This window comes from Bidens hawaiensis, unplaced genomic scaffold, assembly GCF_021521415.1.
Source record: "Bidens hawaiensis isolate Kalapana, Puna unplaced genomic scaffold, B.hawaiensis_p1.1 tig00015244_1, whole genome shotgun sequence".
In the NCBI taxonomy this organism is placed as follows: domain Eukaryota; kingdom Viridiplantae; phylum Streptophyta; class Magnoliopsida; order Asterales; family Asteraceae; genus Bidens; species Bidens hawaiensis.
In genome coordinates, this window is record NW_027492356.1 from 394,992 (window position 1) to 406,298 (window position 11,307).

Genomic DNA, 11,307 nt, shown 5'->3' on the forward strand with positions numbered 1-11,307 from the left:
TGTCACTTATAGTTGAGAACATCACTATTATCTGATTTAAACTCGTGTAACATGAGTTGTATACAAGTGATAGTTTTTCGTAGTTTCCCAACAACCACTTGTACTAAAATCGTTCAAATTAAATAATAAAAAAAACTAATGATAATAAATAACAAAAAGAGTAAGGGGGCATGTGATGGTGTGTGGGGGTGGCAGAGTAATGTAGTTTATGGGTGGCAATGAAGGTGAAAATGAAATAATAATAATAATAATAATAATAATAATAATAATAATAATAATAATAATAATAAATGGAAAGACTGGAGTAACAATAATGTGCCGGGTTTAGCCTAGCCAGCTTGTTACCTGCTCACGAAACACTCACTACCCACCACCCATGTTCCCATGACGTCCACTTTTAGTAATTCATCCAAGTTTTCTATTAATAAACAACACTTGTTTTATTTATTTAAAAAGGAAAAATAACTAAAATGAAATGGTTAGATAAGTAACTTATAAAAATTAGCAACGATCAAATTGAATTATCAACAATCATATAAATGTTAATGAGCTTTATCTAAACTGATCTTAAAAAGAAAATGAAAATTTAGGATGAAGGTCGTAATGTATTAAGTTTGAATCCAGACGTACGGAATTGCAGTGGCGGATCCAGGACTTTAATTCAATGGGTTCACTGTTTTTAGGTGCTCGATTTCATAAGATTGGGCATAAAAATTTTCGGGTCGATGCGACAGTTTGGGTCAAGTAAGGTTAATCGCATAATAAAAATACGATACAGTAATTAAAAGAAACGTCTTCACATGCCTTTGTCATTGGTGTAACTTTACGAGTGGGCTGATTACCTTGTATTTTTCTACAATTAAATTAAATCCCTTAAATTTCCTCTTTATTTCACAAGTCTTAAGCAAATAAAGTTTCATAAACATATATACAAATACTGCAATTGCATACACCTTTACACTTAGAACAATCCTATTTGTTTATTTAGGTCACATTTTCATCTTTTCATCCCATATCTAGATTCTAGATATATATGAAGCATATACATCTAGATATATATGAAGCATATACATCGATAAATAAATTATTAAACCATAAATTTTGTCCTAAATATTAAAAAAAAGCATTAGCACAATTACAGTTGTGATGAAGAGTGAAAGAAAGAAACCCTAAATCTGTTTTGAATAATACAATTATTAGAAAACACGCAACAAGAGAGAATTGAACCCGGGTTTCTTCAATTACAAAGTATAGTCTTAACCACTAGAGCATTTGTCCAATTTGTCTATGGGTTCACTCTTTATTTTATATATGGGTTCACTCTAGGCTTTTTATATAAACATTCTACGAAAAATCCGAAACTCAGTGGATTCCCGTGAACCCGGTGAACCCACATTAGATCCGCCCATGCGGAATTGTCTTTTAACATTGAACCCCGAGTAGCTAGACTTTATTACTTTGAGTTAATCAATAAACATGGCTTTCTAGAGGATAATTAAGAAAATGAAAATGCTCACGATATCAATATATTGTGTTGATATAATATCTACAACTTTTGTGAATCAGTAAACAAAAAACATGATTACTCTCATATTTTTGTTAATTTCCTTTTCAAAATTATCATTTTTTGAATACGTGTCTTGAATATTTGCATATAACAATTTAAGAGAGGTTGAAAAATTAGCCAAATGTTGAAATGTAATTTAGTCCTCTTTTCTTTATAGAATGGTTGTAACATCCTAAAATTTATAATCTTGAATAAAGAAGGTTACGTTTAGTGATTTCGCGTTATTAATTAATTAATATCGAGTAAAGAACGGATCATGAACTTAGATTAATTGAGATGGGTTAAATGAGAATGGGTCTTAGGTCCATGGGCTTTAAGGGATATAAATATCCCCTAAACCAACCTAAAACCCTAAACCCTCATTTCATTTCCATCATAATCTCTACACACTCCAAACACACACACACACCATAAACGAGCAAGACCCGAGAGAGAGTAAACGTTAGTTGGTATTAGATCTTATTACACGAGATCTAGAGTGCATAAACAAGCTAACCAAGATCGAACGAGCGCTAAAGGTATGTTCTTGACCTTTAAAGTTTACGTAGTATTGAACGTTTTTACTTAAAGGTCCAAGCTTTATAGTATATACGGGATATATATACGACCGAAAACGGTTAGGGAACGTAGTGGGTGATGTAGAACCATAACAAGGGTATTAAAGTCGCCAAAATGCTTGAAAAAAACCAAACCCGTAGCTGAACTGGGCAACTTCGCCTGCAAAAGCTTAACTTCGCCTTCAAAGCTTAACTTCGCCTACGGCCAAGTTCGCCTAACTGGTAACTTCGCCTAAGGCCAAGTTCGCCTAAGTGATAACTTCGCCTACGGCCAAGTTCGTCTAACTGGTAACTTCGCCTAAGGCCAAGTTCGCCTAATTGATAACTTCGCCTACGGCCAAGTTCGCCTAATTGATAACTTCGCCTAAGGCCAAGTTCGCCTAACTGATAACTTCGCCTAAAGTTAAGTTCGCTTAGAAAATAAATTAAAAACCTAATGGAAAATGTGTTAAGACAGTTAATGAAATAAAATTTTTCCAAGCTGACCTGGCAGCTCGACCCCAGCCAGGGGCTCTGCCCCTTGGACCCTGCTAGGGGCTGCCGCCCCTAGACCCCGCTGCCAGGGGCGCTGCCCCCGGACCCCCGTTCGTTGTGGGTCATATAAAGATAGAAATACAACATGAGTAGTAGTAGTAGTTAATTGATACGTATACTTGTTATACAGTCAGCCGTGCACAACTGAAGAAAAGGATAACTATTAACGGAGAGCGTAACAGGATTCAGGTGAGTTTCTAGCCCCATTTATGTGTTATGTTTTCGGGGCTGTGTGCTTACTCGATATGTTTGTTAATACGCTTATCCGAATAGATAAGTGTATGCCTTATGTGAATGATGTGATATGTATGAATGATGGCTTGACGGTACGTGAACGATCTTCGGATATTGCACGTACTGTCAGGTTGTATCGCTAAGTATAAGGTAAGTATGATATGTATGCTTATGTGTATGAATGTGATAAAGTTAATAAAAGAAGGAAAGGATGGTTGTATGGTTACGAAGAGGGTACCGGGCCCTAATAATACTCGAGGTATGATGTATGGTTGTATGGTAACGAAGAGGGAATCGAACCCTACTAATATTCGAGAACTAGGGAACCGAACCCTAATAATATTCGAGGAAAGAGGGTACCGAGTCCTAATAATACTCGAGGAAGGAGGGTACCGAGCCCTAATAATACTCGAGGAAGGAGGGTACCGAGCCCTAATAATACTCGAGGAATGTAGGGCGTAATGCTCTTTATAACGTAAGATATGAAAGTAAGTTAATACAAAAGAAAGTATGAAAGTATGAATGAAAGAATATAAGTTTATGTGTATTGTATAGTGTATGATTAACTAGAACTCACTCAGCGTAGCTGACTTTTAGTATGCACGCAGGTGAGTAGGATGAGGCAGCTCGCTTGAGGAGACACGTGGCACTGAATAAGAGGCTGGCATCGGAAGACTCAAGACGTTTAAGTTTAATGTTTCGTTTATTTTGAAAGACAAAATGATGTTTTAAGACAATACGTGTTTTGTTATGAAATGTTTTATGAAAGCTTTTATATTCCGCGAATGTTTTAATTAACTCTGATATTTAGAACTACGTTTATGAGTAAATCCAACACGAAAGTAGGGCTACCGGTAACGGGGCCTTACAATGGTCCCCATGATTTTTGGTCATTAGATGACTGAATAAACAACCGTGAAAGTTATACCGGTCCCCACACTCTTGTCATAGTTTCGCTTGTTTAGAATCGTTAATCAGAACCTTGAAAGTGAAGGCGAGGAGAAGCACAACATACCCAAACTAACATGAGACCAAAAGGTTAAGCCTGATCCGATATAATTGCACATCTGTAAGGATAAATGTTAAGAGATTTTAGAGAGACGTCTTTATTTGTCGGACCGTGTCTTGGTGTCCAGACACCTCATGTAGGTTTATTCCATTGTTGTAAAAGTAGACATAGAAGGCTGAGTACTCTACGAGTAATCACTACAAGATATGACGCGAAGCGACTTCTTTAACTCTGCCTAATTACTAAGAATCGATCAAAGGTGGTTAACCTTAGTTAGAATCAGATCTAGTCGGTTAACTTGAATCAATTTTGACTTAAAAAACAAAACATAATTCGTATTTTTATAATTTTAAAGAACGAATATATTTTTCTTAATTCATGATTAACAATTTTAGAATAATTTAGTATTTAAAAATGTATTTTTTTTATTTATATTGATATTCACATATTTTGTTATAAATATTAGTAAATTTATATATTATAATATTTGACATATATATAATATCCAAAAATTAATAAAATTTATATTTACAAGGTCCGAGTACCGTATACTTTCCAAGTACACCCAACTTTTCAGTCAGCTGTCTAAGATCCGCCTAACGACTTTTACATTTTGATTTATACATTACATTACGTACGTAGGTTAATCAATTAATTTGAACATATAAGTTTATGTAGATTAATTATATCATAATGCCTCATTTTAAAAACACCCAAAAGTTAATTTGTTCAAAGCAATCTTATGTGGTCCCATGATTATTTTGATCTTTAATATTGATTACCAAAAACAATCCGTCATAACGTAAGTTAAAGCTGGCTCCAGCAGTTTGCTTTTTCCGTCAGAATGATGTCACTAAAACCTTTTTCCTTCTAAAGTTTAATATTCATTTTAATCATTTACATGATTACATTTCCCTAAAACACCTAGAAGTGATTTATAAATGAACTGTATTTAATTCATATAAGACTATAAGAGCATTTTATCTGAGTGAAGTTGAGTTTGCTCGTTTAACGTCGAGCATAAGTGAAAGCTAGCTTTATTCGGGTCGAGTAATAGACTCGCTTACACCCTAACTAACATCTTGTGTTAGAATCTATTACAATTTAGTTATAATGGTCCTAACGGAAGATTCAAGTGAAAATTTTTTTCTTTCTATATGTTATTTATTTTATAAAGTTATTATTTTATTGGACAACAATACATTAAAATTTACAATGATAACGAAATACAATACATAAAACTTACGAGACGAAATTAGATTATCATAGATACATGTTATGTATCTTATGTGTTGGAACTACTAAAGTCCGACACATTAAAAAAAAGGTTAAATAATTGATTAACGTTAGGACTAGGATCATGATCCATCCTAGTACGATGCAATGATATCAAATTAAACTCGGGGAGGCACCAAACTGAAAAATAATAGAAATTAAGTGTCACAATAAATCATTTGTCTTGATGGCCACGACTCCGTCTCCTTACGAGTAAACTATAATGATATTTCTAGAAATGTAACAAAAGTCCACCTTATACACGTTATATGTACGTTTTCTATTTATATAAATTGAGGTTAGCAAAATTAGGCACAAAACAAGTATCTTATCTTGACAATAAGATTGACCGCCCGTGTATATTATTAAGTTAATTCAATGGATAGTTAGATTTAATTCGAAAGTTTTGAGGTCGTTCCGCAAACTCTATCTTTCAAGAAAACTGCGATTATTAAAACAATTTCCAAAGATGGGTAAGACGTTCCTGGCAAAATTGACAAGTTCACAATCCGTAAGGATCAATGAAGTAATCTCAACGATCGTCCACTTTAAAAACCCAAAAGGTCTTTGAATCTCAAGAGCATGAACATGTCGCCCTGAATCCAATTTCACCGAGGCTGAAGTTCACGTTCATCCTACCTATCCTCCATGATGCGTTAGAGGCTTCTCTCGGTTTATAATGAAATGAATGCTCGTTTACCGTAAAAAAACACACCCCCTATTAACTATATATGGAATATTTTCACATAAAATTAATCAAAATTCTTACATCACACCCACTTAAAAAGTTATCTTTTGTTAAACAAACAAACAAAACAAAACAAAACAAAGCAACTTCACCCACCATAAAACATTTAAAAACCCTAAAAGCGAACTCTATCTTCCAAAAAAACTATAGCGAGCAAAACTATTTCCAAAGATACATTGGACGTTCCCATCCAAATTCGTAAGTTCACAATCCGTAATGATCAATAAATTAATATCAATGACCGCCTTCTTCAAATCGGGTCCCCCGAAGTTCTCGTTTCATCCTACCAATCCTCTATGATCCGTTACAACCTTCTCCCCTCTTTTTTTATTAAAAAAAATTCTTTTATCGTACAATAAAATTACAAAAATCTTATCACACCCACCTAAAAAGTTATGTTAAATAATAATAAATAAACCAACTTCACCCAACATAAAACACTTAAATATTCACAAACCTAACCATGGTTAGTTAAGTGAAGTTAGCTTCACGCACTACACACCACCAACAAAGAGACAAACATAGGATTATTATTATAATTAATTAATACTGATATTAATATTAATTATTATTTATATTAATTAATATTAATATTTAGTATAAGAGACATTAATGATGAGAGACTAGGCGGGTATGTGACTTTCACTAGTTGGATCCTTAAACTGAACATGTGTTATTTCACCGCACAATCGTGTATTCGGGCGAGTGTTCACGGGCGTTAACATTTTGAGGGTTTTTAATAGGATCGAAAGATAAATGTATCCCGATTGGAGGTGGGCAAATTAACCGGTTAACCGAATCGACCCGAAAACTGAATTGAAATTGAACCGGTTTGAAATTGATTATGTATAAACCGGTTTGGAACCTCTTGAAACTGTAAGTTTGGAACCAGTTTGTAATTTTCTCCCCAAAACCCGGTTCCAAACCGGTTAACTGAACCGAAACCGTTCAAAACCGGTCAAAACCCGAACCGAAATCGATCAAAACCCGAACCGTAACCGATAGTAACCTGGTCAAGAAACCGGTTTCAACCCGAACCGAAACCGATCCTAAACTGCTTTTGACTTTTGTTGTCCAGACCAAACATGTTTCAAACCAAACCGATTTTAAATTTTAAACTGGCTTATGCACCTCTAATCCCGAAATTATGAATTTAGCCGGTAACCAATTTAGAATATTAGTCAAATAAATTAATAAAAAGAAAAAAGTAAAAAATATATTCACATTAAATATTCTAGAGAGAGAAGATATATTTTTCTAGAGAGAGAAGATATCATCAAGGCATATATTAACTCCATTTCCACATTTCTTTCATTCATATTCATTTTCATTTTCATTCTAGTGAGACACACATTAATAATAATAATAATAATATTATTATTATTATTATCATTAATATTAATATTATTACAACAACAACAAACACCTTACTGTGTTTCCAGTTCTCCGATCTAGGGTTAGGGTTTCATCAACTTTGACCGTATAATGCGGTTTAATTTCACGGCGATTTGAGATTCGTACAGTTTCTGCTATGTTGAATCGAGGGTCATCGTTTCCACCACTTGAAGGTGAAATTAGTTGTTGGTTTTTGCTTAATTGCTTCGATTTACTTTTTTCCCCAAATTGATTTGATTATTGATTTGGGTTTTTGTTAATTTACTGATTTATGCTACAATTGGATGTTGATTTTAGTTTCTGTATGTTTAAATTTGTTCATGGCGTTGTTAATTTTGTATTTATGCTAAAATTACTGTTTTCCCCAAATTAATTTGATTATTGATCTGGGTTTTTGTTTATCTGTTAATTTAACCTAATAATTGTTCAATTAGCTGGTTAATTACGTGTTAAAGCTATAATTACTGTTTTCCCCAAATTAATTTGATTATTGATCTGGGTTTTTGTTAATTTGTTAATTTATGCTACAATTGGTTGTTGATTTTAGTATTTATGCTAAATTTACTGTTTTTCCCCAAATTAATTTGATTTTTGATCTGGGTTTTTGTTAATCTGTTAATTTAACTTAATAATGGCACAACTAGCAGTTTATTTTGATACAATTGGTTGTTGATTTTTGTATTTATGATATAATTACTGTTTCCCCAAATTAATTTGATTTTTGTTCTAGGGTTTCTGTCATCTGCTAATTTAACCTAACAGTTGTACAATTACTTGTTCTTTTTAATACAATTGGTTGTTGATTTAACTGTTTTAGTGTCTTCTTGTTCAAGTTTGTTAATAATGATGTTAATTTTGTGCAGATCCACTGTACAAGGAGTTATGGAAGGCGTGTGCGGGCCCGCTAGTCGAGGTTCCGAGAGACGGAGAACAGGTTTTCTACTTTCCACAGGGTCATATGGAACAAGTGAGTGAAAAAGTTTATTATTCTTGGCTTGCAAATTTCAGATCTGTGTTATTTAAGTTTTTTCTTTATTTTATTATTATTTTATTTTTAGGGTTTTTGATGTTATTTAATTATGAAATTTATTGGCTTTGTTTAGTTGGAAGCATCTACGAATCAGGAATTAAATCAACGGATCCCGCACTTTAATCTTAAGTCAAAGATTCTTTGCCGGGTCGTTCATACTCAACTAATGGTATGTAATTGTTTTTTGATCAATTTCGGTTGTAAAGGTTTTGAATTTTTGAAATTTGTGACTAATTCTTATGGATTTGTAGGCTGAACAAGACACAGATGAGGTGTATGCACAGATCACTTTACTCCCCGAGGCAGATGTAAGGATTTCTTGATGATTTTTTTTTATTAAATTATAAAATAATGAAAAGTTTTCATTTTTAATTAATGTTGTGTAAAACCCTGCAGCAAAGTGACCCGACAAGTCCCGATGACTGCCCACCCGAGCCCGCCCGTCCAACCGTGCACTCCTTTTGTAAAGTGTTGACTGCTTCCGATACGAGCACTCATGGAGGGTTTTCGGTGCTCAGAAAACACGCGAACGAGTGCTTACCTGCTTTGGTAAATCCGTAACTCGTAAATCTTGTTATTAAATTATGTTATCTTTTTAATGTTGTAATCTTATTAAGTTTTCATGTTTAGGACATGACTCAAGTTACGCCTACACAAGAGTTATCAGCCTACGATCTACACGGAACTGAGTGGCGGTTTAAGCATATCTTTAGAGGTCAACCAAGGAGGCATCTGTTGACAACAGGATGGAGTACCTTTGTTACTAATAAAAGATTTGTGGCTGGGGATTCGTTTGTATTCCTTAGGTACTTTCGGTTGTATTTTGTTAAATTTTTTAATCAAGTTTTACTAAAATGCTTCTGTTTATACTTTATAGGGGTGAAAATGGTGAATTACGCGTTGGAGTTAGACGTCAAGCACGCCAACAAAGCTCTATGCCTTCTTCGGTTATTTCTAGCCAGAGTATGCATTTGGGCGTGCTTGCAACCGCTTTACACGCGGTTCAAACTCAAACTCGGTTTGCAGTTTACTACAAACCAAGGTATGATATACACATTAGTTTAAAGCGAGTCTTCGACTGATTTTCTTGTAATATTTGGTAAAGTTTTGATTTTTTTTTTCAGGACGAGTCAGTTCATTATCGGTGTGAACAAGTACTTGGAAGCTGTGAAAAACACGCTTAATATCGGTATGCGATTTAAAATGGTGTTCGAGGGTGAGGATTCGCCGGAAAGAAGGTAAATGATTTTGGTATTAAAGTTTCTTTATTTGGACGCTTAATTAATTAATTAATCGCTTATTAATTTGTGTTTACGTTATTTGGATAGGTTTACCGGCACGATTGTCGGAGTTGAAGACATATCTCCTCAGTGGGAAAACTCAAAATGGCGATCGTTGAAGGTTAGTAGTATTATTGGATGCTAGATTCTGGTTAGATTCGTGAGTTCTCGATAAAGTAAAAAAAGGTCTAACCTTTTGTTGACCATACCAGGTTCTGTGGGACGAACCGGCTAATATTACAAGACCGGACCGCGTTTCACCGTGGGAGATCGAAACGTTCGTAGCCCCGGTTCCAACAAGCTTGGTTCAACCCGTTGCGCCGAAAAATAAAAGACTCAGAACTCCGGTTGATATCCCTAATCTTGGTAAGTTATCTTTTCCTATTACCTTATCATATCCGATATGCATATTAAGTTATTAAATATTAACCATTTAAACTTGTCTAATTTGTTCTAGAACCAGCGTTTTCAACCGTATCCGCTCAGTTTAGTAGTACCCATGACAGACAAACGGTTGATAATCTTCTAAGGACACAAATGGAGGCTGGCTTATCGTCTTGGTCGGGTCATACAAGTTACTCGCCTCGTGAATTGCTCAAGCAGACGAAAGATTCAATCCAAAGTCCAGTAAGCGGATCAAGCTGTAGAATATTTGGATTCGACATAAATATCCCACCGAAATGTGACGATAACGTAACACCATCAGACGTGTTATCTGCTGGCGTTTCAGATATTAAGTCTGACCTGTCAAAAGAAAACGCGATCTTGCAAGTCTCGCCGAAAGAAATCCAAAGCAAACAAACCAGTTCCACCCGAAGCCGAACAAAGGTACATACATCTTTCTATTTCCGTAAGTTTTACGTTGTTAAAATGACGATTTAACATTCTAACTCGGGTGTGATTTGATAAGGTCAAAATGCGAGGGGTGGCGGTAGGTCGAGCGGTGGACCTGACTGTGTTGAGAGGCTATGACGAGTTGATTGACGAACTGGAAAAGATGTTCGAGATTGAAGGAAAGTTACGTCCTCGGAATGAATTCGAAATCGTGTTTACTGATGACGAAGGAGACATGATGCTCATGGGAGACGATCCGTGGCCGTAAGTTCAACTGCTTAAGCTTGTTTGCAGACTTGCAGTAATATAGGAAACGTGCGCGTATCATATATTAACGAACTTTTATGTATTTGTCACTGCAGGGAGTTTTGCAGCATGGTGAAACGCATAATGATATGCTCGATACAAGACTTGAAGAAAATGAAGGCGGGAAGGATGCTTCACTCTTCAACCGACTTGCTGATAAGCGATAAACAAGAGAGAGATTGACGATTCGATGTTTAGCTATTTTTAAGTAGTTTCTTTTTGTTTTTGTTTTTGCTTTTTAAGAAGTTGTTAAAGGTGTCGGTTTCGCCTAGTTTGAAAGGGTGGCTAAGTTGGTTCGATGATTACCGACCCGACCCGACCCGTCCCGTCCCGTCCCGACTGCATGGAGTATGTGAGTATTTAGAAGTAAGCTTATATATAATATGTATGTATAATAGAGGTGTGTTTGGATGCTGATGCTGATGCTGATGGGGGGGTTCTCATGATTGCATTGTATATATGATTATTATTATTATTAATATTATTATGTTAAATTGACTGATTGACATTTTAGGCTGTTAGCCACTCTTCTTTTTGT

General features: G+C 34.9%; 1 protein-coding gene across 1 annotated transcript; it reads left to right on the forward strand.

The window, feature by feature from the left end:
* The first annotated feature begins 7,316 nt into the window (after nucleotides 1-7,316).
* On the forward strand, nucleotides 7,317-11,086 carry LOC143548742 (auxin response factor 9-like). Its single transcript, XM_077039833.1, has 13 exons — nucleotides 7,317-7,492; nucleotides 8,183-8,286; nucleotides 8,423-8,518; nucleotides 8,601-8,657; nucleotides 8,746-8,898; nucleotides 8,980-9,155; nucleotides 9,227-9,391; nucleotides 9,474-9,587; nucleotides 9,678-9,750; nucleotides 9,842-9,995; nucleotides 10,087-10,457; nucleotides 10,540-10,727; nucleotides 10,826-11,086. The coding sequence occupies exons 1-13, from the start codon at nucleotides 7,456-7,458 to the stop codon at nucleotides 10,950-10,952; spliced, it is 1,815 nt and encodes a 604-aa protein (XP_076895948.1). The 5' UTR covers nucleotides 7,317-7,455; the 3' UTR covers nucleotides 10,953-11,086.
* Nucleotides 11,087-11,307: the final 221 nt, after the last annotated feature.

Excerpts from the sequence above, each read along its gene's own strand:
- LOC143548742 (XM_077039833.1), top strand. The coding sequence starts at position 7,456 with ATGTTGAATCGAGGGTCATCGTTTCCACCACTTGAAG. Across the intron at positions 9,392-9,473 it reads GCAGTTTACTACAAACCAAG|GACGAGTCAGTTCATTATCG; the intron begins GTATGATATACA and ends TTTTTTTTTCAG. Across the intron at positions 10,728-10,825 it reads ATGGGAGACGATCCGTGGCC|GGAGTTTTGCAGCATGGTGA; the intron begins GTAAGTTCAACT and ends TTGTCACTGCAG.